This window comes from Budorcas taxicolor, chromosome 4 (assembly GCF_023091745.1).
Source record: "Budorcas taxicolor isolate Tak-1 chromosome 4, Takin1.1, whole genome shotgun sequence".
Taxonomy (NCBI): domain Eukaryota; kingdom Metazoa; phylum Chordata; class Mammalia; order Artiodactyla; family Bovidae; genus Budorcas; species Budorcas taxicolor.
Genome location: NC_068913.1, coordinates 78,367,928 through 78,394,151, shown reverse-complemented (window position 1 = coordinate 78,394,151; position 26,224 = coordinate 78,367,928). Strand labels below are relative to the sequence as shown.

General features: G+C 47.7%; 1 protein-coding gene across 1 annotated transcript; it reads left to right on the top strand.

The window, feature by feature from the left end:
• Nucleotides 1-723: 723 nt before the first annotated feature.
• On the top strand, nt 724-23,562 carry RAMP3 (receptor activity modifying protein 3). The gene is made up of 3 exons (XM_052638939.1): nt 724-814; nt 19,645-19,777; nt 23,307-23,562. Exons 1-3 carry the CDS (start codon nt 751-753, stop codon nt 23,560-23,562), a joined length of 453 nt encoding a protein of 150 aa, XP_052494899.1. The 5' UTR covers nt 724-750.
• Nucleotides 23,563-26,224: the final 2,662 nt, after the last annotated feature.

Genomic DNA, 26,224 nt, shown 5'->3' with positions numbered 1-26,224 from the left:
TGCCCCAGCCTCTCTGGTCCAGAGGAGCACAAAGGTTCTTGGCAGAGGGAAGCCCCCAGGAGGGTATCCTAGGGCCGGAGGCCCATAAGTACTCGGGGTTCTACCCTGAAGTCCCCACTTCTCACCCCCTCACAGAGATGCCTCCACTCACACCCAGCTTTCTCCCCAGGGGGTCGCCCCCTGCACCCACTTGCTCCCTCCATGGTCTCCCACAGCACCAAGCCACACAGCCATCTTTCTCCAGACACCTTCCTGGGCTCCTTTGAGGGCTGGATTGAGGGTGAGTGCACCTGCTGGGTCCCCCCACTCCCGGCCAGGCTCCCACCCGCCCCCCAGCTTGCTCCCCAGCCCAGCTGGACACCAGGGCTTCTAGGACCACACTCTTAGGGCAGAAGGAAGGGCGCTGGGGAGGGGATGCGTCCTGGGGGAAGGACCGGTCAGTGAGGGGAGGCACGTCCTGGGGGGTAGGACGCATCCTTGGGGGGTTCGTCATAGGGATGGGAGCGTCCTGAGGGGCAGCACGTCCTGGGGGAGCGCGACCTGATGGAGGGCACCTGTTGGGGGGAGGGAGGCTCATCCCAGAGGGCGGAGAGCACAGCCTAGGGGCAGGCACCTCCTGGGGGCGGGCTGTTGGCGGCCCCTCCCCGGCCTGGGCTCTGTCCCCGGGCGCCCCCAGCGGGGACGCAGCTGCACCGCGCCCGCAGCTGGACTGTGCGTCACAGCTGGACCGCGCGTCACATCTGGCCAGCCATGGGGACAAGAGCGCTGCGGCCCCCCTACTTTTTCCCACTACTGCTGCTTCTGCTGCTCTGCGGTAAGGGGACGCTGGGTCCGGCCCCGGGGCGCCCCAAGCTCCTCGGGGGTCGAGGGATCCGCGCGGCCTTTGGCATCCTGCCTCTGCACCTGGCTGCTCCTCCTCCTCAGCACCGATCTGGGCCAGCCCGGCGCGCCGGGCTCTGGAGGCGCGGTCCCCAAGATGCTCCAGCTGATGGTGACGGGCCGGGCTTGGAAGGAAGGCAAAGGGTCTCCGGCAGGCTGTACTTGGCCAACGGGCTCGGCCAGAGCCTGCTCCTCCCTGCTGCGATGTCTCCGGCCGCGCTGTTCTGGGACTGGGGACTGGCGGGCGTGTCCATCTCCCTCCTCCCTGTGAGGCAGTGTGCTCCACTTCCCGGGCTCCCGGGTGCACAGCCGGCGCAGGGGTGTGGATGAGAGGAAACCAGAAGTGGGAGTGCTAGATCTTCTCTCCTGTGTCTGTCCTCCGGGGACAGTGTTTCAGTGTGAGTGTGTGTGCCTGTGTCTGGAGCAACTGGCTGGAGGGGACAGAGGGCGGCTTTCTGAGGTTTCCCCTCCCAGACCCCTTCTCCAGCGAGAAAACACGGGGCTCCTGGGAAGACACATTGCTCACAAACTGGGAGTGGATTGAATGAAATGCTTGTTTTGAAAAATCCTTCTAAGGAAATCATCCAAGAACCAGTGATAGGGTACCCGTGTTTGGGGAGGGCTTCCGTGGGAAAGCCTGGCCAGCTCTGAGAGGGGGAAGCCCTGGCCTGGGGGTCCACTGTCCCCTGGGTCCTTTGGGATGCTCCCTTGTTCTTACTGGCCTCAGTTTCCCTGACTGGAAGATGTAAAATTGGGCTTGTTTGCATTGCTACTGTCAGCTTCGATGACCTGCAATTTGGAAAAAGCTGCTTAGGCCCATTGACATCTTGAACTCCAGGTTATCTTTCCACTGGTGATGTCTGAGGTGGATAAAGTATGACTTCATTTAATGTTCAGGGGTTAGAGCCCTAGGGTTAGCTGGATTTTTGTGTTAGAGGAAAGAGTGATTGGTGGCTTCCAGAAGTCAGGAGATCAGGAGCACACTGATACAGGATTTCAGCAAGCTTCAAATGCAAAACCCTTGGATGAAGATTTTTTTTAATTTTAATTTTTTAATTGGAAGATAGTTACTTTAAAATGTGCTGGTTTCTGCCATGCAACAAAGTGAATCAATCATAATTACATATATATCCCCTTCCTCACCCCCCTCCCGCCCCACCCCTCTAGGTCATCACAGAGCACCAGGCTGGACTCCCTCTGTTACACAGCAGCTTCCCACTTGTTATCTGTTTTACACATGGTAGTGTATATGTCAGTGCTACTTTCTCAATTCGTCCTACCCTCTTCTTCCACTGCTGTGTACACAAGTCTGTTCTCTACGTCTGCATGGAGATTTTGGTTCTTGTAATGGGAGAAGACTCTGATTCATTATGACGGAAACTGAGGCTGTCCTCGCCCGCCTACAGCCTGGAATTGAGAAGGACCAAAGGCAGGCCCTGTGGAGAAACCTTCCATGTTAATAGCCTTGGGCTCATGCTGGCGTGGTTCTGGAAGCTGCCTCATCTTGTCTCATTGGACCTGGTGTCCCTCGCCCACAGAACCTGGGCTCAGGCTCCCCAGCCAGTGTCAAGGTCCAGGTCAGCCCCTTAGCAGACACAGTCCAGAGCTGGCCTCATCAGAGTAAGGACCTCAGGAACTGACTCCTGACTGAGTCGAGGAGATGCAGAGAGGGAGGCCTGCTCATGGGCTCGTACTGCTTTGTCATTCATGGAATGGGGGCCACACAGCCCTGGAGGCTGCTGTGTCTTGAAGGAGGGTGCCAGGGCTGCTCTGGATGCTGACACCCCGCCATCCCTGAGCTGTCTCTGGGTGGTACAAATGAGTACGGGAGCTGGGCTAGCAGGGGGGGCTGTTCCTAGTGATCATAAGGGCCCACTGAGGACAGGCTCTGAAGGACCCATCAGGGAAGGTGCTTTGAGAATTACAAACCCTAATTCAGAAGCAGGTGCTGCTGTGCAGGGCCCTGGGGTCATGAGGTCCAGCAGAAGTCCACACAGCTAGGGCTCTGGTTCTGTGCCTGTTACTGACTGGGGCTGAAACTGGACTCAGGTTTGACTGCTCAATGCTCAAAAATCAGTCTTGAAGACAAGGGTTAGTGGGGGAAAAAATGCTTTATTCAGGAAGCCAGCAACCTAGGAAGATCAAATCACCCAAATCAACTCCAAGTTGCCAACCAGAGGGCAAGAGCTTTTATAATTTTTTAATAATGATTTTATGTTTTTTAAATGTGGACCATCTTAAAAGTCTTTATTGAATTTGTTGACCAACCTAGACAGTATATTAAAAAGCAGAGACATTACTTTGCCAACAAAGGTCCATCTAGTCAAAGCTATGGTTTTTCCAGTAGTCTTGTATGGATGTGAGAGTTGGACCATAAAGAAAGTTGAGTGCAGAAGAACTGAGACTTTTGAACTCTGGTGTTGGAGAAGACTCTTGAGAGTCCTTGGACTGCAAGGAGATCAAACCAGTCAATCCTAAAGGAAATCAGTCCTGAATATTCATTGGAAGGAATGATGCTGAAGTTGAAGCTCCAATATTTTGGCCACCTGATGTGAAGAGCTGACTCATTTGAAAAGACCCTGATGCTGGGAAAGATTGAAGGCAAGAGGAGAAGGGGACAACAGAGGATGAGATGGTTGGATGGCATCACCGACTCTACGGACATGAGTTTGAGCAAGCTCTGGGAGTTTGTGATGGACAGGGAAGCCTGGCGTGCTGCAGTCCATGGGGTCACAAAGAGTTGGATACAACTGAGTGACTGAACTGAACTGATTGAATTTGTTACAATATTGCTTCTGTTTTATGTTTTGGTTGTTTGGCTTCAAGGCATGTGGGATCTTAGCTCCCTGACCAGGGACCCAACCTGTACCCCTTGCCCTGGAAGGCAAGGTCTTAACCATTGGACTGCCAGGGAAGTCCCAGGGCAGGAGCTTTTAAGGGAAAGCTTCAAGGATGTGCAGGTGGGGGCTATGTGCAGAACAGCACTGCTCAAATTGGAGCAGCTTGTATTATGGGTGCAGTTTGATCATCAGGCAGTTAGCTCTTTCTCCCTGGTGGTTTTAGTATCTGTAAGACAACTCAGGAATATGCACTGGACAGTGTTATCTAAGTTCTTCAGGGAGGAGCTAAAGATTCTGAGACTGCTGCAGGCCTAACTGCTACTTTTGTTACTCCATGTCTACAACCTTTCAGTCATTCATTCCTTTAAAAATACTTCTTTCTTTTACCTATTTATTCAGCAGTGCTGGGTCTTAGTTGCAGCATGCAGTCTTTTAGCTGTGGCATGGGAACTTGAGCTGCGACTTGTGGGATCTAGGTCCCTGACAAGGGATGGAACCCAGGTCCCTTGCGTTGGGAACATGGCGTCTTAGCCACTGGACCACCAGGGAAGCCCTACAATGTGTGTTAAATAGGCCGCAAACAAGCCCTTTTAAATTAGCATAAAATTTGAGTTAAATCATATAAATCAGAATGACTTCCACATACCTCAATACGTGAAAATTTCTTCTATCGTTTTCCCCTTCTGATCGCAAGTCTTTCAGTAGAAAGCATTGATGATAAAAATATTTGTCCCTTGATCATGTTTGCTGCTTGCCCTGGGTCTGTCCTCTGCCTTGGTGCTAGTCCTACTTTTCATTTATATGAAAAGTAGTTATTTTTTCATATAAATGAAAAATTTTTTTCAGTTTTTTTTTTTCATTTACATGAAAAGCCTAGTTATCCATGTTGGAGGAAAACTAATCAGGCATAAAAAGGACTACAGAGGTATGGTGACAGTGGGACATTCTATAGGTTATGTGTGTGTGTTAAGTTGCCTCAGTCGTGTCTGACTCTTTGCAACCCTATGGACTGTTGCCGGCCAGGCTCTCTGTCCATGGGATTCTCCGGGCGAGAATACTAGAGTGGGTTGCTGTGCTCTGCTCCAGGGGATCTTCCCACCCAGGGACTGAACCCATGTCTTTTATGTCTTCTCCATTGACAGACTGTTCTTTGCCACTAGCGCCACCTGGGAAGCCCTTTACAGGTTGCACATCTTATCAGCCATATCAGATTGTCCCACAAATGTTGTACATGCACCTCAGGCAGTAGACTAGAAAGCAAGCAGCGATACGTGTCATGAGTAGTTACACTCTGACAACTTTACTAGGTCAATTTTCCACTTAATGCTCTCCATGAAGTTTAATAAACCAGATAATCTTGATTAGTTTAATATTTCTTTCAGAGATGCTTCAGGGGCCATTTGGAGAACTCAGTTAGCTAGAGAAGGAAACCTAACTCTTATCAAAAACAGCTCAATATTCCAGGAAACATTGCTCTTTTAACAGAGTGAGAAAACCAAACTCCAGTCTTGTATTAGTTTACTTTTGATAATAAAATTCATTTATTTTATTAACTTCCATTTAATCTTACTCAATCCTGACCATGCGTAAAACTTTTCTTAAGATTCCTTTTACATAAACCTCCACGACTTCTGTATTCACGTAAGTTTGTCCCATATCTTTTTCCCATCTAGAAACGATGAGCTCTAGGGCAAAATTGTTTTTCTTTTTTCTTTAACAAAACTATCTCCATTCTTTTTTTAAAAAAAATTATTTATTTAGCTGTGCCAGGTCTCAGTTGCGACCCAGGATCTTTGATCTTCGTCAGGCATGCAAACTCTTAGTTGTGGCATGCGGGATCTTTTCCAGCCTGCATATGCTTAGTTGCAGCATATGGGATCTAGTTTCCTGACCAGGGTTTGAACCTGGGCCCCCTGCATTGGGAGTGCGGAGTCTTAGCCACTGGCTACTTAACTTTAGTACTCTTGCCTGAAGAAGTCCATGGACGGAGGAGCCTGGCAGGCTACAGTCCATGGGGTCCCACAGAATCGGACACAACTGACTATTATTTTTAGTAGTTTTAATTACATATTTATTGTAATTTTCATCCTTAAAAACCCTAATCTCTAGCAAAACCCAAAAGGCAAGTAATTGAACTGTTTGTTATACTAACATTTTCTAATTGACAAACTTATAAACATGTTCTATAACCTCTAAAAACATACATTTTTGTAGCATAATTTCTCTCTTTAAAGTGGTACAAACATCTTTAGTTTTTTCTCTCCTAAGAAGACAAAAGAATGCTACACTTGTATAGCAATCAATATTCCAGTATTTTATCTTAAAAAAATGACCTAGACCTTCAACGAATTTTTATCATTTAACTTAATTTAGCAAAACTTTAAATTTCAAGTTACTGAGAATCAGCAATAAGTGAACTGTGAACTCCCTGATGTTCAAGCTGGTTTTAGAAAAGGCAGAGGAACCAGAGATCAAATTGCCAACATCTGCTGGATCATGGAAAAAGCAAGAGAGTTCCAGAAAAACATCTACTTCTGCTTTATTGACTATGCCAAAGCCTTTGACTGTGTGGATCACAATAAACTGTGGAAAATTCTGAAAGAGATGGGAATACCAGACGACCTAACCTGCCTCTTGAGAAATCTGTATGCAGGTCAGGAAGCAACAGTTAGAACTGGACATGGAACAACAGACTGGTTCCAAATAGGAAAAGGAGTATGTCAAGGCTGTATATTGTCACCCTGCTTATTTAACTTATATGCAGAGTACATCATGAGAAACGATGGATTGGAAGAAACACAAGCTGGAATCAAGATTGCCGGGAGAAATATCAATAACCTCAGATATGCAGATGACACCACCCTTATGGCAGAAAGTGAAGAGGAACTAAAAAGCCTCTTGATGAAAGTGAAAGAGGAGAGTGAAAAAGTTGGCTTAAAGCTCAACGTTCAGAAAACGAAGATCATGGCATCTGGTCCCATCACTTCATGGGAAATAGATGCGGAAATAGTGGAAACTATTTTTTGGGGCTCCAAAATCACTGCAGATGGTGACTGTCCCCATGAAATTAAAAGACGCTTACTCCTTGGAAGAAAAGTTATGACCAACCTAGATAGTATATTAAAAAGCAGAGACATTACTTTGCTGACTAAGGTCCGCCTAGTCAAGGCTATGGTTTTTCCATTGATCATGTATGGATGTGAGAGTTGGACTGTGAAGAAGGCAGAGTGCTGAAGAATTGATGCTTTTGAACTGTGGTGTTGGAGAAGACTCTTGAGAGTCCCTTGGACTGCAAGGAGATCCAACCAGTCCATTCTGAAGGAGATCAACCTTGGGATTTCTTTGGAAGGAATGATGCTAAAGCTGAAACTCCAGTACTTTGGCCACCTCATGGGAAGAGTTGACTCATTGGAAAAGACTCTGATGCTGGGAGGGATTGTGGGCAGGAGGAGAAGGGGACAACTGAGGATGAGATGGCTGGATGGCATCACCGACCTGATGGACGTGAGTCTGAGTGAACTCCAGGAGTTGGTGATGGACAGGGAGGCCTGGCGTGCTGCGATTCATGGGGTCGCAAAGAGTCGGACACGACTGAGCGACTGAACTGAACTGAACTGAACTGAGAATCTAAAATAATTAAAACATAATCATTTCTAAAGAGTTCATCTAAAAACTTCTATATCATTTTTCTGTATTTTACTACTTATGACAATATCATCATGGCAAATCAGTTTTTTGTTGATAACTTTTTCAATAGATATAACATGAATTTACTTTCAGTAAACCTTTGTACAAGAAAAGTATCATATGTAGTACTGATGATTCTGAAGACATATCTGTATTAATTAACAAATCTTAATACTGGATATTAATTTAATACTTAATATTCTGCAGAGTGCATGGACCTGAAATTCATTTTGGTTAGTTTTTTGTTGTATTTAGAAATGTTTGATTTGTAAGTGCTCACTTTTCTTTAAGACAGTTAAATAGAGATCATAGATTAATTTTGGTAGTTTATAGACTAATTTTGGTAATATTATCCAAAGATAAAGACACAATTATGATGTGGCTTCCTGGTGGCTCAGACAGTAGGGAGTCTGCCTGAAGTGCAGGAGACCTGGGTTCAATCCCTGGTTTGGGAAGATCCTCTGGAGAAGAGAATGGCAACCCACTCCAGTATTCTCGTCTGGAGAATTTCATGGACAGAGGAGCCTGGTGGGCCATGGCTCACCAGTCCATGGGGTCCTAAACTTACTTGCATTTAAAAAGCCTTCCCCTGCCCCCCACCTTTTTTTTTCCTTTTGGCTTGAAGTTCTACTAATTAACCCAAGGCCTGCTGGCTCAGTTTCATGCCTTGCTCTTGACACAACCGTTGGGTTTGGATATTACTCCCGGGGTGCCTCTCTCTGCAGCAGTTGATCCCCATGATCATAAAACATTTAGCAGCACTTAGTCTCAGCTTTTCCCACTCTAGCAACCTAGAAAGGGCTGTTGTGACTGCCAGCTGGGCTTCCCTGGTGACTTAGCAGTAAAGAATCCGCCTGCAGTGCAGGAGCTACAGGAGACGTGAGTTTGATCTCTGGGTTGGGAAGATCCTCTGGAGGAGGGCATGGCAACCCACTCCGGTATCCTTGCCTGGGAAATCCCCTGGACAGAGGAGCCTGGAGGGCTGCAGTCCATGGGATCCCAAAGAGTCAGACACGACTGAAGCAACTGAGCACGCACGCATGCGTGTGACTGCCAGCCGGATTCAGTGAGTTCAGTCCCCATAAGCTGTGTGGGAACCTAGGAGTGTGGAGTTGCATGTATGGGAAGCTCCTGCCAGTGCCTGGCACACATTCTGTGAACACTTGAGTTTGCTAGCATCTGTGGCTCCCAGGGGCTCACTTACAGCACCACCACACAGAGTGCCAGTGCCAGTGTGTCTGTGTATAAACATGGCACTGTCACTGTGTTTGTCACTGGTGGGAGTAATGTCCTGCTGTCGGGCCATCTCCTGTCGCATTGGATTCTGTGCACTCAAGTGGGCCCAGGTGCAGTGCTGGATATCAGGTACCCCAGTGACTGCAAGGAGGTGCTTAGCTCAGAGGTGCCTTGGAGGTCCTCTGACGTCAGTATATGGAAATTGAGGTCCAGGATGGGGAGGGAACTTGCCAGACCACAGGGGCTGAGGGCAGAACCTTCCAGACCCCACAGTGTCCCAGAACCATACTGGCTGTGGCCCGTCACTGCTGAGCCCACCGAGGAGGCCATGGTCTGCTTGCTGCTTGTTTGCACTGGAGGAGAATGAGAGCTCCTGTTTTTCATTTCCAAATGACTGGCCGTAAAAGCCTTTTCTTTCCGAAATGCATCTGTTTGGCTGTTTATCATTTCCCAGAGTCTGAAAGTCCCCTAGACAAAAGAAACACAGTCCTGCTTTTTCTTTGTTTCCCTGATGGAACCGCTGAAATGGTTTTCTATTCCAAGTTAATTTCTGAGACCTTTTCTAATGCAGCTGGTTGCCTGAGTGGGTGGCAACCATCTACCTTTTTGGTGTTGTCAGGAATCTGCATCTTTACCTCTCTTTTTTTTTGTTTTTAATCTATTGTTTTATTGAAGGATAATTGCTTTATAGAATTTTGTTGTTTTCTGTCAGACATGAAACAGCCATAGGTATACATATGTCCTCACACTTTTGAACCTCCCTCCCATCTCCCTCCCCATCCCACTGCTCTAAGTTGATACGGAGCCCCTGTTTGAGTTTCCTGAAACACACAGCAAATTCCCGCTGGCTATTTATTTTATATATGGTAATGTAAGTTTCCATGTTACTTTTTCTATACATCTCAATCTCTCCTCCCCTCTCCCCATGTCCATAAGTCTATTTCCTATGTCTGTTTCTCCACTGCTGCCCTGTAAATAAGTTCTTCAGTACCATTCTTCTAGATTCCATATATATGTGTTAGAATACAATATTTATCTTTCTTTTTCTGACTCACTTCATTCTATATAATAGATTCTAGGTTCATCCACCTCATCAGAACTGACTCAAATGCATTCCCTTCTATGGCTGAGTAATATTCCATTGTGTATATGTACCACAACTTCTTTATCCACTCATCTGTTGATGAACATCTAGGTTGCTTCCATGTTCTAGCTATTGTAAATAGTCCTGCAGTGAACAATGGGATACATGAGTCTTTTTCAATTTTGGTTTCCTCAGGGTATAATGGCACCCCACTCCAGTACTCTTGCCTGGAAAATCCCATGGATGGAGGAGGCTGGTAGGCTGCAGTCCATGGGGTCGCTAAGAGTTGGACATGACTGAGCAACTTCACTTCACTTTCACTTTTCACTTTCATGCATTGGAGAAGGAAATGGCAACCCACTCCAGTATTCTTGCCTGGAGAATCCCAGGGATGGGGGAGCCTGGTGGGCTGCCGACTAAGGGGTCACATGGAGTCGGACACGACTGAAGTAACTTCGCAGAAGCAGGGTATAATATGCCTAGGAGTGGGATTGCTGGCTCATATGATGATTTTATTCCTAGTTTTTTTTAAGGAATCTCCATACTGTCTTCCATAGTGGCTGTATCAATTTACATTCCACCAAGAGTGCAAGAGTGTTCCCTTTTCTCCATACCCTCTCCAGCATTTATTGTTTGTAGACTTTTTATGATGGCCATTCTGACTGGTGTGAGGTGATATCTCATTGTAGTTTTGATTTGGATTTCTCTAATAATAAGCGATGTTGAGCATCTTTTCATGTGTTTGTTAGCCATCTGTATGTCTTCTTTGGAGAAATGTGTGTTTAAGTCTTTTCCCCATTTTTTGATTGGGTTGTTTGTTTTTCTGGCATTGAGTGGTATGACCTACTTGTATATTTTGGAAATTAATCCTTTGTCAGTTGTTTCATTTGCTATTATTTTCTGAGGGCTGTCTTTTCACCTTGCTTATAGTTTCCTTTGCTGTGCAAAAGCTTTTAAATTGAATCAGGTCCCACTTGTTTGGTTTTGTTTTTGTTTCTGTTACTCTAGGAGGTGGGCCATAGAGGATCTTGCTTTGATTTATGTCATCAAGAGTTCTGCCTATGTTTTCCTCTAAGAGTTTTAGAGTTTATGGTCTTACGTTTAAGTCTTTAATCCATTTTGAGTTTATCTTTGTGTGTGGTATTAGGAAGTGTTCTAATGTCATTCTTTTACATGTAGCTGTCCAGTTTTCCCAGCACCATTTATTGAAGAGGCTGTCTTTGCCCCATTGTATATTCTTGCCTCCTTTGTCAAAAATAAGGTACCCATAGGTACATGGGTTTATCTCTGGGCTTTCTATCTTATTCCATTGATCTATTTTTCTGTTTTTGTGCCAGTACCATACTGTCTTGATGACTGTAGCTTTGTAGTATAATTTGAAGTCAGGAAGGTTGATTCCTTCAGCTCCATTCTTCTTTCTCAAGACTGCTTTGGCTATTTGGGATCTTTTGTGTTTCCATGTGAATTGTGAAATTTTTGTTCTATTTCTGTGAAAAATGCGATTGGTAATTTGATAGGGATTGCACTGAATCTGGTAGATTGCATTTGGTAGTATAGTCATTTTCACAATATTAATTCTTCCTACCCAGGAACATGGACTATCTCTCCATCTGTTTATGTCATCTTTGATTTCTTTCATTAGTGTCATAATTTTCTGTGTACTGTTTGTCTCCTTAGGTAAGTTTATTCCTAGATATTTAATCCTTTTTGTTCCAGTGGTGAATGGGATTGATTCCTTAATTTCTCTTTCTGATTTTTCATTATTAGTATATAGAAATGCAAGTGATTTCTGTGTATTGATTTTGTATCCTGTAACTTTGCTGAATTCACTGATTAGCTCTAGTAATTTTCTGATACTGTCTTTAGGGTTTTCTATGTACAGTATCATGTCATCTGCAAACAGTGAGAGCTTTACTTCTTCTTTTCCAACATGGATTCCTTTTATTTCTCTCTCTTCTCTGATTGCTGTAGCTAGGATTTCCAGGACTATGTTGAATAATAGTGGTGAGAGTGGACACCCTTGTCTTGTTCCTGATCTTAGGGGGAATGCTGTCAGTTTTTCACCATTGAGAATGTTTGCTATAGGCTTATCATATGTGGCCTTTACTATGTTGAGGTAGGTTCCTCCTATGGCTGTTTTTTGAAGAGTTTTAATTATAAATGGGTGCTGAGTTTTGTCAAAGGCTTTTTCTGCATCTATTGAGATTATCATATGATTTTTATCTTTCAATTTGTTAATATGGTGTATCACATTGATTGATTTTCATATATTGAAGAATCCTCGCATTCCTGGAATAAACCCAACTTGATCATGGTGTATGAGCTTTCTGATGTGTTGCTGAATTCTGTTTGCTAAAATTTTGTTGAGGATTTTTGTATCTAGATTCATCAGTGATATTGGCCTGTAGTTTTCTTTTTTGTGTGTTGTCTTTGTCTGGTTTTGGTATCAGGGTGATGGTGGCCTCACAGAATGAGTTTGGAAGTGTTCCTTCCTCTGCAATTTTTTGAAAGAGTTTTACGAGGATAGGCATTAGCTCTTCTCTAACTGATAGAATTCTCCTGTGAAGCCATCTGGTCCTGGGCTTTGTTTTTTGGGAGATTTTTGATCACAGCTTCAATTTCAGTGGTTGTAACTGGGTTGTTCATAATTTCTATTTCTTCCTGGTTCAGTCTTGGAAGATTGAACTTTTCTAAGAATCTGTTTATTTCTTCCAGGTTATCCATTTTATTGCCCTATAGTTGTTCATAATAGTCTCTTATAATCCTTTGTATTTCTGCATTGTCCATTGTAACCTCTCCTTTTTCATTTCTAATTTTGTTGATTTGATTCTTCTCTTGTTTTATTGATAGGTCTGGCTACAGGTTTGCCAATTTTGTTTATCTTCTCAAAGAGCCAGCTTTTAGTTTTATTAATCTTTACTATTGTTTCTTTCATTTCTTTTTCATTTATTTCTGCTTGGATCTTTATGACTTCTTTCCTGCTACTAAGTTTGGGGTTTTTTGTTCCTCTTTTTCCAGTTGTTTTAGGTGTAAAGTTAGGTTGCCTATTCGATGTTTTTCTTGTTTCTTGAGGTAGGACTGTATTGCTATAAACTTCCCTCTTAGAACTGCTGTTGCTGCATCCCATAGATTTTGAGTGGTCATATCTTCATTGTCACTTATTTCTAGAGATTTTTTGGTTTCCCTTTAGATTTCTTCAGTAACTTGTTGGTTATTTAGAAATGTGTTGTTTAATCTCCATGTGTTTGTGTTTCTTACAGTTTTTTTCTTGTAATTGATATCCAGTCTCATAGCGTTGTAGTCAGAGAAGGTGCTTGATATGATTTCAATTTTCTTAAATTTACTGAGGTTTGATTTGTGACCCAAGATGTGGTCTATCCTGGAGAATGTTCCATGTGCACTTGAGAAGAAGGTGTATTCTTCTGCATTTGGGTGGAATGTCCTGAAGATATCAATAAGATCCATTTCATCTAATGCATCATTTAAGACCTGTGTTTCCTTGTTAATTTTCTGTTTTGATGATTTGTCCATTGGTGTGAGTGGGGTTGTTAAATTCTCCTACTATTATTGTGTTACTGTCAATTTCTCCTTTTATGTCTGTTGGTGTTTGTCTTATTGAGGTGCTTCTATGTTGGGTGCAGAGATATTTACAACTGTTATGTCTTCCTCTTGGATTGATCCCTTATTCATTGTGTAGTGTCCTTCCTTATCTTTTGTAATATTCTTTATTTTAAGGTCTATTTTGTCTGATGTGAGGATTACTACTCCAGCTTTCAGAGAAGGCAATGGCACCCCACTCTAGTACTCTTGCCTGGAAAATCTCATGGATGCAGGAACCTCGTAGGCTGCAGTCCATGGGGTCACTAAGAGTTGGACACAACTGAGCGACTTCACTTTCACGCCTTGGAGAAGGAAATGGCAACTCGATCCAGTGTTCTTGCCTTGAGAATCCCAGGGACGGGGGAGCCTGGTGGGCTGCTGTCTATGGGGTCACACAGAGTCGGGCACGACTGAAGAGACTTAGCAGCAGCAGCAGCAGCAACTCCAGCTTTCTTTTGCTTCCCATTTTCATGGAATATATTCTCCCGTCCTTTCACTTTCAGTCTATATGTGTCTTTAGGTCTGAAGTGGGTTTCTTGTAGACATCATGTATATGGGTCTTGTTTTTGCATACATTCAGCCAGTTTGTGCCTTTTGGTTGGAGCGTTTAATCCATTTACATTTAAAGTAGTTATTGATATATATGTTCCTACCTCCATTTTCTTAATTGTTTGGGATTGATTTTGTAGATCTTTTTTCTTCTCTTGTATTTCTTTACTATATAAGTCCCTTTAACATTTATTGTAAAGCTGGTTTGGTGGTACTGAATTCTCTTCACTTTTGCTTGTCTAAAAAGCTTTTATTTCTCCATCAATTTTAAATGAGATCCTTGCCAGGTACAGTAATCTTGGTTGTAGATTTTTCCCTTTCAGTGCTTTAAATATACCCTTCTGGCTTGCAGAGTTTCTGCTGAAAGATCAGCTGTTAAGAATATGGGATTTCCCTTGTATGTTACTTGTTGCTTCTCCCTTGCTGCTTTTGATATTCTTTCTTTGTGTTTAGTTTTTGTTAGTTTGATTAGTATGTGTCTTGGCATGCTTCTCATTGGATTTATCCTGTATGGGACTCTTTGTGCCTCTTGGACTTGATTGACTATTTCCTTTTCCATGTTGGGGAAAATTTCAACTATAATCTCTTCAAAAAACTTCTCATACCCTTTCTTTTTCTCTTCTTCTTCTGGGACCCCTATAATACGAATGTTGGTGCTTTTGATATTGTCTCAAATGTCTTTGAGACTAGCCTCAGTTCTTTTCATCCTTTTTACTTTATTCTGCTCTTCAGAAGTTATTTCCACCATTTTATCTTCCAGCTCTCAGATTCATTCTTCTGTTTCAGATACTCTGCTATTAATTCCTTCTAGAGTATTTTTAATTTCAGTAATTGTGTTGTCTCTGTGTGTTTATTCTTTAATTCTTCTAGGTCTTTGTTAATTGATTCTTGCATTTTCTCCATTTTGTTTTCAAGGTTTTTGATCATCTTTACTATCATTACTCTGAATTCTTTTTCAGGGAGTTTGCCTAGTTCCTCTTCATTTATTTGGACTTCAGTGTTTCTAGTTTATTCCTTCATTTGTGTAGTATTTCTCTGCCTTTTCATTATTATTATTTTTTTAAATTATTGTGTTTGAGGTCTCCTTTTCCCAGGCTGCAAGGCTGAATTCTTTCTTCCTTTTGGTTTCTGCCCTCCCAAGGTTGGTCCAGTGGTTTGTGTGAGCTTGTATAAGGAGAGATTTGTGCTGAGTTTTTGTTTGTTTGTTTGTTTGTTTTTCCTCTGATGGGCAAGGCTGAGTGAAGTGGTAATCCTATCTGCTGATGACTGGGTTTGTATTTTTGCTTTGTTTGTTTAGATGAGGCATCCTGCACTGGGTGCTACTGGTGGTTGGGTGATGTGGGTCTTATATTTAAGTGGTTTCCTTTGTGTGAGTTCTCACTATCTGATACTTCCTAGGGTTAGTTCTCTGGTAGTCTAGGGTCTTGGAATCAGTGCTCCTACTCCAAAGGCTCAGGACTTGATCTCTAAAATTCAATGAAGAAACAGCATGAACTTTCCAAAACCATCTATCTTATTTTCTTTGAAACGGCAGTCAATTCTGGCATTTAAAGACTTTCCAAGTGTTTCATCCAGGGACTTGTAAATCTCACTTGTCTTCTCACAGGCAGACCTCAAGCTCACCAAAGAGGAAAGTTTTACTTCCAAGTCCCAGTCTTGGTACCACTGAGCCCAGCCCCACATCCCTCTTCTCTCCTTGGTGTTGGACTTTAGACAGATACCTCACCACCTCCCATTCCGGTACCAGAAACTTTACTTCAGTCTTATAACACTGGATGGATTGTTGGGTTTTGCTGGGAGTTCCTTAAGCCTGTGCATCAGAAATGGTGCTCTACTTAACTGTCCCTCCATCCCCTCATGGAGGTCACTTACAGGTGTCCCATGGTGCCTGTCCTGTGCATCCTCATACCACACTGCCCACTCCCGCCATGGGCAGGAGAAGTTATCCCGTGAAACTCGCCTCAGGATGTCACGTGGTCCTTGATGGCACATCCTCAACCTGCTCTGGCCAGGCCCCTGCCATGTTGGTGTGTGGCGATTCTGGGACATATGGAGATTCTGGTCTATTAGGAAGGAGGAAGGGAGAGGAGGAAGGAGTTCCAAGGGGGAGGATGTGCAGGGGGAAGGAGGAGAATGAGATGGAGGAGGAGGAAGCACTGAACTGGGTCTCAGTGATCTGACAGGTGGTGCCTGGGTTAGGCTGAGGATGTCCAGATGTTCCAGGTCCAGGGGTCCAGGCCCAGAGGATTAACGTCCAGATCATCCAGGTCCATGGATCCAGGTCCAGTTGGGTTTTGATGGTGGTCCAGGGGGTCTAGACGGCCAGGTCTAGTTGGGCTGCACCTGGGAGGAGTGGCAGTACCAGTAGAGGCAAACCACGGGATGAGAGCTGCCTGGCTCATGCCCACGGGTGGAGGGTGGCACTCAGGAGACCCATGTAGGATACCCTGCAGAGACTATCAGCCAGACCCAGGAATGGGCACACGGCTGGATGTGGAGGATGTTAAGTGGACTGGAGCCTGTGTTGGGGTGCCTGTCAAGGAGCTGAAAGGAAAAAGTGCCTGTGCAACAGGGTGGCTTGGGGGGTGGGGGGAAATGGAGCACAGGTGACCTTCTTAGCTGCCTCCACGCAGCTCGAGAGCCTGTGCCCCCTTGCACGGCCTGGACCCAGGGCTGCATATGGGTTTGGCCCCCCACCCTGTTACTGAGCAAGTGGTCACAGCGACCCTGTCTTTTTGGGCTGTTGCAGGGCTCAGCGAGTTGGACCACACTTAGGACAGGGCACTCAGCAGACATTGGTCAGTACTGAAGCTGAGGGAAGCCTGGCAAGGGGCAGCCAGGCCAGCGTTCATTTCCAGAAGGGGAAACTGGGGCTCAGAGTAGAGAGTGAGTGCATCTGGGCTGGAAGAGAGTCGTGGTAAACATGTGGGGCTTTTTGACCACCTCCGACTCCTCAGCTCTCCCATTGTCTGTCTGTTAACTCTGCAGTGTGGGCAGGGCCTCTCAGCACCTGGAACTTGTCAGAGATTAGCATCTTGGTGCTGCAGGCCTACTGGCTCAGAATCTTCATTGCACAAGATCTCCGTGCCTGTGTGCACGTAATTGTGAGCAAGCATTGCTTTCCCTACTTGTTTGCAGCTCTGGCAGTACATTGGAATCATGCAGGGGTGTTGTTTTTTTTTTAACAAATATGAAAATATGAATCTTTGGTCCCAGTCTCAGAGTCACCCTTGCTATGGGCCAGGGCTGTGGCCTCAGGGAGTGTGGGTGTGCAGCCAAGTCAGACACCTTTGTTCCACCTCACATGGTCATCCTGAGAGACTCAGTGCTGAGAGGGGCTGGGAGGGAGGCCCCCAGCCACAGAGATGCCCAGGTGGGTTCAGGTACGGTGGTCTACACCAGCCTCAGAGGGGAATGGCTTTTTTCTGCCTTCAGAATAATTGTATTACAATAGATTGTTTCCATCAAGGACTTCAGAATCGAGAGCTGTGTTAAAATAGAACTGGATCGACAGCCTGGGAGCACATAAGCCAGACCTGCTGCAGCCTGGGAAGGGGGCTAGGTGGCTGGGGGTCCAGGCCGAGTGATGCATGGGTGGGGCAGTTGTGGCCAGATGGAGACAAACTGAAAGAAATGCGTGACTATTAACTAGTGAAAACACCCAAAACCAGTACCATTCTCTTTTATAAAGGAGAAGACATAGGCCCAGCAGGGTGAAGGGTCTGTCCAGAGTCACACAGCAAACCAGTGACTCCAAGGGAGTGGGGCTGGGCATCTAGTGGTTGTGGTTAACTTCAGAAGGGCACCCTCTTCCTGCAGAGACGGCAAGGCTTCTCTTTGAGAGGTGTCAGCTTCCGGCTTGGCTGCTGCCTACCTGGGACCCCACGATGTGAATGTTCTGAGGCTCAGGGTGGGTTCAGCGGGGGAGTGTGGAGTTTAAAAACCCACCTCTGCCTTCTGTTAGGCTTTAAATAAACTGGGACGGCCTGCACACCTGCACTAGTCTACCTTTGGGTCCAGCCTCCAACGTCACTTCTTCCCCTTTCACTCAACTACTGTTAATGAATTGAGTCTTTAATTATTATGGAAAGACTCTGGTGATACTCTTGGCTCTGAAATACACTTTGTCCAGTATTAATGTAGCCACTCTAGCTTTCTTTTGATTAGTGGTTGCATGGCATATTGTTCCCCACCTTTTACCCTGAATCTTTTTGAGTCATTTTAAGGTAGGGTACGTATAAATAGCCTGTGATTGGATTTTGGATTTTGCCTTTTGATTTCATCAAATAATCCTTGCTTCATTTTTTGAATTTTGGGTATGCCATGTGGCATGTAGGATCTTAGCTCCATGACTAGGGGTCGAACCTGCGCCCCTGCAGTCGAAGCTTGGAGTCTTAACCACTGGACCACCAAGAAAGTCCCAACAGTTTTTATTTCTTTATTGAGGTGCTAAGACTATTTACTTTCAATGTGATAATTTATTGATATGGTTAATTTTAAATCTACCATGGTACTATCAGTTCTTGCCCCCACTTCTCTCTTTTTCTGCTTTCTTTTAGATTTTGTATTTTTTTCCACTTTTTAATTTCTCCTTCTTCCCCTTCACTAATTGGCAGTAATTATTATTATTTTTTGATTACTGTAGTGGTTGCTTTAGGATTTGTAGTATGTATCTTTAACATCACAGTCTAAGTGATATTATATCAATTCATGTATAGAACAAGAACCTTCCAAACCTTTCATTCCTTTCCCCCCGACCCTTGGCAGTGCCACATGACTTGTGGGATCTTAGTTCCCCAACCAGGGATTGAACCCAGGTCCTGGCAGGGAAAGCACTGAGTCCTAACCACTGGACCACCAGGGAATTCCCCTTTTGCCTATTTTTAAATGAGTCATTGCTCTTGTTTAATAGTCATGAGTTCTTTATATATTTCAGATACAAACCCTGTATCAGAGATATGATTTTTATATATTTGCTTTCATTCTGTGGGATGTCTTCACTCTTTCGATGGTATCTTTTGAAGCACAACAGTCTAAAAATTTGGTGTAGTTCAGTTTCTATGTTTTTCTTTTCTTTGTATTTTTGGTGTCATATGAGAAGACTTCATCTTATACAAGGACACAGTGACTTTCTCCTGTATATTTATTCTATTTAAATATTTTATTTATTTATTTTTGGCTATGTTGGGTCTTTGTTGCTCATGCAGGCTTTCTCTAGTTGCAGAGAGCAATGAGAGCCACTCTCTAGTTGCGACATGCGGGCTTCTCATTGCAGTGGCTTCCCTTGTTGCAGACCATGGGCTCTAGGTGCTTGGGCTTCAGTAGTTGTGGTGTATGGACTTTTTTGCCCCCATGACATGTGGATCTTCCCAGACCAGAGATTGAACCCATGTCCCCTGCATTGGCAGGTAGATTCTTAACTACTGGACCACCAGTGAAGTCCTCTCCTATATTTTATCCCACTGGAACCCATCTTCCCTCAGCCTCTCCACTCCCAAGACCCCAATCTCTCTGCATGCTGCCCTCCCTTGCCTGCTTCTTCCCATGCCTCACTAGAGGACTTCTTTCTGTGACCCTTCTGGGTCCTGTCTTGGTGACACCTCAACGTGGGTTCCTCTTTCTGCACTGGCTTCAACCTTCTTGAGTTACATGGAGGTCAAGGTGATGGAAGAAGACCCCAGCTGACCTTGAGGGGCATCAGCACGAGCCTTCAAGGGTCATGACAGCACCTAGCCTTCCTAGTGATACTCACAACTCTCTCCTCTCTAGGGGAGTCTCCCCCGGTGGGTGGCTGCAATGAGAAGCGTATGTTGGCCATGCTGCCCCGCTGTGGCAAGACCTTCGCCGAAAAGATGATGAAGGTAGAGGTCTGGAAATGGTGCAACCTCTCGGAGTTCATCGTGTGAGTGTCCCTGCCCATGCCCTGCCCTTGCCCTGCCCACAGCACCTGTGCTTCCCAAGTTCCGAGGTTCATTCCAAGCCTCCCAGCCCCTTACTCCCCTCACTGACCACACTGGCTGCTCCAAATTGAACATTCCAGGTTGTACGTCCCCCACTCTTCTGAATGTGGTCATTTCTCTGGGAACCCCTGACACCCACTCCCCTTCCTGAATGTGGTTGGTGCCCTGCCCTGGGGTGCCTGCCTCTCTTCACGGTCCGTGCTGGGTGGAGTTGTCCTTTTGGGTTTTCCTCACAGCACCAGCCAGGGCTGGGTCGGTAGTCAGGACCATTGGACCACAGAGAAACTGAGTCCCACTGGTTTCTACCTGGTGTGGTGAGGGCCCCACCACAGAGGGCCCCGCTTTCTAGAAGCTTCTGAGATATTTTTCATCTCCTGTGATCACACCCAGCATCAGGTGTCTAGGTACACCTTTCACCTCCTTGGAAATCACTGATGGCCTGTGCCTACCTTCCCCCACTTCCCACTTAGAAGTCTCTGCCTGGCACAGTGCTGGTGGCTGCTGCATTCAACCTGTCCTGTGGGCCATGCCTGCCTGGGACCCCTGGATTTCTATCAGTTGCTCCAGCCCTTTCCACCCCAAGACCCTGACCCCTGTGCTGTCTGTTCCTAGTGGTTGTTCTATGGGCTTCCATGGCCATCTCCCCAGGGGACAGTGTCTCCTTGTGGGCACATCCAAGCCCCCTCATGGACTCCACACATAGCTGTTCACTGAACCAAATGGAACAAAATTTCTGTGTCTGCTGGGAAAGGGGAAGGGGGTGTTCAGGAAGGGCCTTGGCCAGTCTTCTTATTGTCCTTGGAACCTGACCTGAACACCAAGCCGAGTGGACACACAGGGGTGGAGGTTTAGGGAGGAGGTGTGAGTTTCCTGTCCTGGGCTTCTGTCACCTGCTAAAGCCTCAGTGAGATCAAACAGACATCCAGCCCCAGGGCTGGAGGACAGTAGAGGGGTCAGCCAGGAAGGGGTCTTGGAGGAGAGAGGGGCTGATGTCTGCTGGACTAGGGAAAAGTTTGCTCGTGGAAGAGGGAAACTGCCAGGGGCAGTTTGCCTGTCTTCTGGGTTCCACATCCCAACTTTCCCCTCTGGACCATGGCTGCATTTTTGCTCATTGTGAGAGCACCCTCAGGGGCTGCAGGGAGGGTGCTCTGGGAGACAGACTGAAGGGAGGGCGTGGAAAGGCCCCAGGGTGACCAGAGTCGCTTGGGAAGAACCGAGCTTGTCGTGACCCTGGTTCTGTGATGTCACACAAATGGCAGCTTCCTTGGGAAGAACACCTTGATTTTATCTCCAGGTTGAACACAGGCTGATGAGTTAACAGCACCTGGGACTGTGTGTGGAAATGTGTGCATCCCTGCCTCATCTGCCTCCCCAGCCCTGGGAACGCGGGGTGCTGGGCTGTGGGTGTTGGCTTCTGCAACTGTTGCCTTGTGCCTGAGTGCCTGACCCTTGCTGTCTTTTATTGTAACAACATTTTCTGTCACAATAAGGAGTCAGTTCCCAGTGATCTTGAGAAGCAGCAAGCGTGGGCAGTCTGCACATGGCCCTGTAGGTCTCAGCTCTGCCCAAGCCCTAGCCTTTGGGACTCACCCATGACCTCACTGAGAACCTACTATGTGCCAGGCACTTACCAGAAGTGTATTCACAGCACCTAATTTGGTCTTTTCACCAAGGTGGGGGCTTTCACCTAATAGGGCCCATTACCTTATTGGCTGAGAATTATGAATCCCATTTACAGGTGGAGAAACTGAGGCTCAGGGAGGCTAAGCAATGTGGGCAAAGTCAGGAAGATGGTCAGCCAAGCTGAGATTGGAAGATAGCCGTTTGACATCCTGAGCCCTAAGCTGCTACCTTGTACTCTTTTCTGTGCACGGGGGTCACACGGGCCTCAAATCACCCTCCACGTCCTGCTCCTTGTACCTTGTCTCAGTTGCACTGAGCTCTGGGGTGGGTGGGGGCTCTGCAGGGTGTTGGGTTAGAAGCTCTGGGGTGGCAGGCCACTGATGGGGCCCAGTGGGAGGGGTGGGTCTTGGGGGTGACGGTTTGCCTGAGGACCTGGTTAGTGAGGCGACCCAGAGCCTGGACCCATCCCAAGGACCGCATCATGGGTCTGCACATGGATTCCAGGCTGTAGCCTTTGTTTCCTGCTTTCTTTTGCCTTGTGTGGCTCTTCCTTGCCTGCATTACTGGAGGGGTGCGGGCAGATGTGTGCCTGACCAACCAGCCAAATGTTTGGGCTGGGAAACCATTTGCCCCAGGACCACCAGGAGGAGTGGTGAAAGGTCTGGCTGAATGGATCCGCTGCCCTGTTTTCCCCTGCCTTTTCAGGCAGAGATGAGGTTGTGTACAGGAAGCTCCTGCAGGAAGTGGATTCTTCCTGTTGCTCATGCCACCCTTCCTGGGTCAGTACCGGAAGGAGAAGGGTGGTTGCAAAGCCTAGCTCCCATGTGGAGCTGAGGCAGGAACCCCTTCCTGCCCCATACCTGTCCTGTGTGAAGCACTTTGCCAGGTGGGCAGTGGTCGGAGCTGGCACACTGAGGCAGATATTCAACCAGCCCTCTGACCAGAGCATCTTGAACAATGGCTGCCAGTCTAGGTCAGCAGCCCCAGAGGCCCGTAATCCTCGGTCAGTGGGCTTTTGGATTGAATTCTGGGGACTGCCAGTGGTAACCATTGGTTGGCTATATGGACCATCAGGAGCCTGGCTGTTTGATGGACGTGGCTTCTCGTTCACGGCTTGCTAAGTGCCTTTCCAGGTTTGGTCAACACAGACAGGAAGACCCTGGGCAGAGGGGGTCCCATGTGTCCTGTCAGGTGGGGGCTAAGGAAGGTAACTTCGGAGAGGAGGACAGGTGGGATGCCCCTCCACCTCCCTGCACCACCCAGTCAGGTTAATGAAGGCAGGTTAACCTGACTGGGAGGCAGCTTTCTCTTGGCCTCAGAGAGATCTCTTCCCCTGGGAGGCCCATATAGTGGTCCTAGGTGAGAAGGGCCTTGCAGGTCAAGGGGCTGTGACCTTTGGCCTTAGAGAAAGAGCCCAGGCTCAGAGTGTCCTCTAGGAAGACCTGGGGGTGCTGGCACCCTGGGGGCTGAGTCCAGAGCTGGGGTGTTGGGAGTTCCTTTCCTTGTAGGGAGGAAGTGACAGTGTGGACGACCATGATGAGGGCAGGGATGACGTACGAGATGCAGACGGGGCATGGGGTATATTTTGGGGAGCTCATGGCCTCAGAGTTTCTTGCAGGGTATGGGGCCACCACACGAGAGAATCTCAGGGCAAGGACGCCAGGGGGATGGATACTGCCAGACCAGCAGGCCCAAGAGAGGTTGTAGCACGAGGCCACTTTTCCCATGTGGCCTGGGGCCATGCTGAGAACCGGTGGCCACACAGCACTGCCCCCCATTTTCCTGTAACTCAGGGCCAAAGTTAGAAGTGGTGGGGGAGCTGAATGGTCAAACTCCTTGCCTTCACAGGTACTACGAGAGCTTCACCAACTGCACGGAGGTGGAGACCAACGTGGTGGGTTGCTACTGGCCCAACCCCTTGGCTGAGAGCTTCATCGCCGGCGTCCATAGGCAGTTCTTCCAAAACTGCTCGGTGGACAGGCAAGACTGGGAGGACCCCCCAGACGAAATTCTTATCCCGCTGATCACCGTGCCCATCCTGCTGACCATCGCCATGACTGGTGTGGTGGTGTGGCGCAGCAAATACACCGAGCAGGTGTTGTGAGGGCCTGGTGAGCCCGAGGGGCCATGCCTGGAGAGATGGAAGAAAGTTCTGCAGGGCTGATTGAGCTGGTGCTTCAGCTGCCCCTGAACCTTGCCCCGGCGGTCTTGGGCTGGTGATAGAGAAAACGTGCTGTGGCTGGAGCTTGTGTGCTGGGCGCAGATCACCGTTGCTTCACCTGCGCTGTCCCAGGATGGGCTGGGGCCTCTGGTGTTCCCAGTACCAAGTCCCTTAGGGCCCTGCCCTGGCCTGACCTTGACCCCGCCTCCTAACTGACTCTACCCCTGACCCCATCTCCCACTCTGATCCCACCCCTGGTCCTGGCCCCACCTCCTACTCTGACTCCACCCCCAGCCTTGGCCCTACCACAGTGTCTCTGCTCTGAAAAGGTGTGCCTATTCCCACCCCACTCCAGTACTCTTGCCTGGAAAATTCCATGGATGGAGGAGCCTGGTAGGCTTCAGTCCAGGCGGTCGGAAAGAGTCGGACATGACTGAGCAACTTCACTTTCTTTCATTCCCACCTGGCTGGGGGTGGGGCAGTAAAGTGTTTTGTGGGTCCTCACTTTGCAGGCCTTGGGTCCTCTTGATGGGGAGCCCACTTAGAGAGAATCTGGAAGACAGAATTGAACTGGGAGCTCCAAGGAGCCACAGGATAGCTTGCGACCTGCGGCCTGTGGCTGCAGCTGGTGTGGGCCTCCTTGGTAATGTGCCCCTCTAAGAGCAAGGCCTCAGGGCAGGGGCCTTGTGCGCTCTACTGGCTGAGCTCTGTCTGCTGTGCCTGTGCTTTCTGTGAGTAAAGAGACATGCTGCTTCTGAGGTTTCCAGTTTTATTTCAGGGAATTCACAGAGACTCTGCCCGGCCTCTTAGAATTGGCAAGTCCCCCAGGCCCATTTTACAGACAGGGAGTGATTGAGGCTCCAGGAGGTCAGAGGTCAGAGCAGCAAAGAGCCTCAAACCAGGAGAGTGTGGGCAGGCGGGAGGGATCTGCTCTCCAGCTCTCAGAGGTTTTGTGCTTCCCACTGGCTCCCTGCGCTTTGAGGAAGGAGGGGAGACTGCATCTTTCTGGCATTTCGAGATTGCCTCGGGCTTGCTAGGACCCCCGCCTGGTCCTGGGGACCTAGGAGCAGCTGGTGGAGGCGCTTTGTCCGCAAGCCTCTCTCTGGTCCCCGGCGGCGTTCCAGTTCCGTAGTTGATGCTTTCGAATGTGGTCGGTTTACTTCAGCACCGTCTTGCTGGGGCCCAGAAGTGGGGTCGTGGCTGTGAGTGGATGTGGAGGGAACCTAGCAGGGCAGTCCTTATGTCCTTCAGAGGCCTTACTCCTCTTCCTGCCCAGAGGTGCAGGGGGTCCCCTGAGGTTACTGGTTCTCTGCAGGTGCCCACGGGTGCAGATGCCCACAGGTGCAGATGCCCACAGGTGCAGGGACGGGATGGGAATCTCCTGGCACTTCCTGTTCCTGAGGCAGCTTCAGCCGAGGAACAGAGGCTGTGATCTCAACGTGTATCCACAGTGCCTCTGGAGCATCGCCCACCATGCAGGTCTCTGCTGGTCACCTGTGAACTGGCCGACTGCTGATGAGATAACCTGTGGAGGCCTGGAGGCGCAGTGCTTTTGGGTTTCAGACCATCTCAAGCCTTTAAAATGTTGGTTCTCTTCTCAGATGGTGCCCTGGGGGCCCTGCAGCTGCGGAGGGAGTGCAGCCCAGCCCCTGCTGGCCCTGGCCACACCCTGTGTGGGGAGCCCCTGGAGGTTGTGTGTGTCTTCCCTGCCCCAGGGATTCTCACCTCCCAGGTCGCCTGAGAGCCCAGGCCCCCAGAGCTGCACCAAGAGGCTACTCTTGTGTGCACATGGCTATCCAATGATGCTTCTTGGCTGAAGACCCCACTCTTACCAAGACTGGAGAACCTCGTAACTGTGGGCCTGGCACTGGGCCGCCTGACCGCCCTTTTAGCTCTCTAGCACGCTTTCTTCACTATGCTAACTTTAGTTTAACTTTAGTGACCCCCTGAGCCCACTGAGCCCTCTGACCTTCAGGCTAGTCCTGTCCAGCCCTGGCTTGCTGCCTCCCTCCCACCCAGCCTGGTCTACTGGTCACAGCTTTGTATGCTCTGTCAGTCCTTTGGCCCCACATTTTCACTTATTCATGGGTTTTTCTAGGACATGGAGGGTCCTGGGTGCCAGACCACACAAGGAATGTGTGTGTATATGTTTGTGTGTATATGTGTGTGCATTTCTGTCCCTCTTCCCCTAGCTCCGTACAAGGGGGTGCCATGTCTCTCTACTTTCTAGACAAGGAATCTAGATATAGTGTTTTCCTGGGAGGGCCAGGATTTCTCATCCCCTCCACTCTGAGCTCTGTGTTACAGAGACTAAATTCCAGGCATGAACAGCTGAGATGTCAGGCCTCCCTCTCCCTGGCCAGACCTCACTGACAGTTAAGAGGGAGCTCTACCCCAGGCTCAGCTTGCTCTCACTTCAGTTCACCTGTACAGTGGAGGCTCCTGCCAGGAGAGGCGAGTGGAGAAGACCAGAAGCTGCTGCCCGCATCCAATATGCTGTTCATAAAGTGAGGGTGTTATGCTACTGTCCACAACCCCAGCTCCAGGAGAGTGGGTCAGAGATCTTCCCAAGGGCAGAGGCAACTGTAAGGATGGGCAGTTCTGA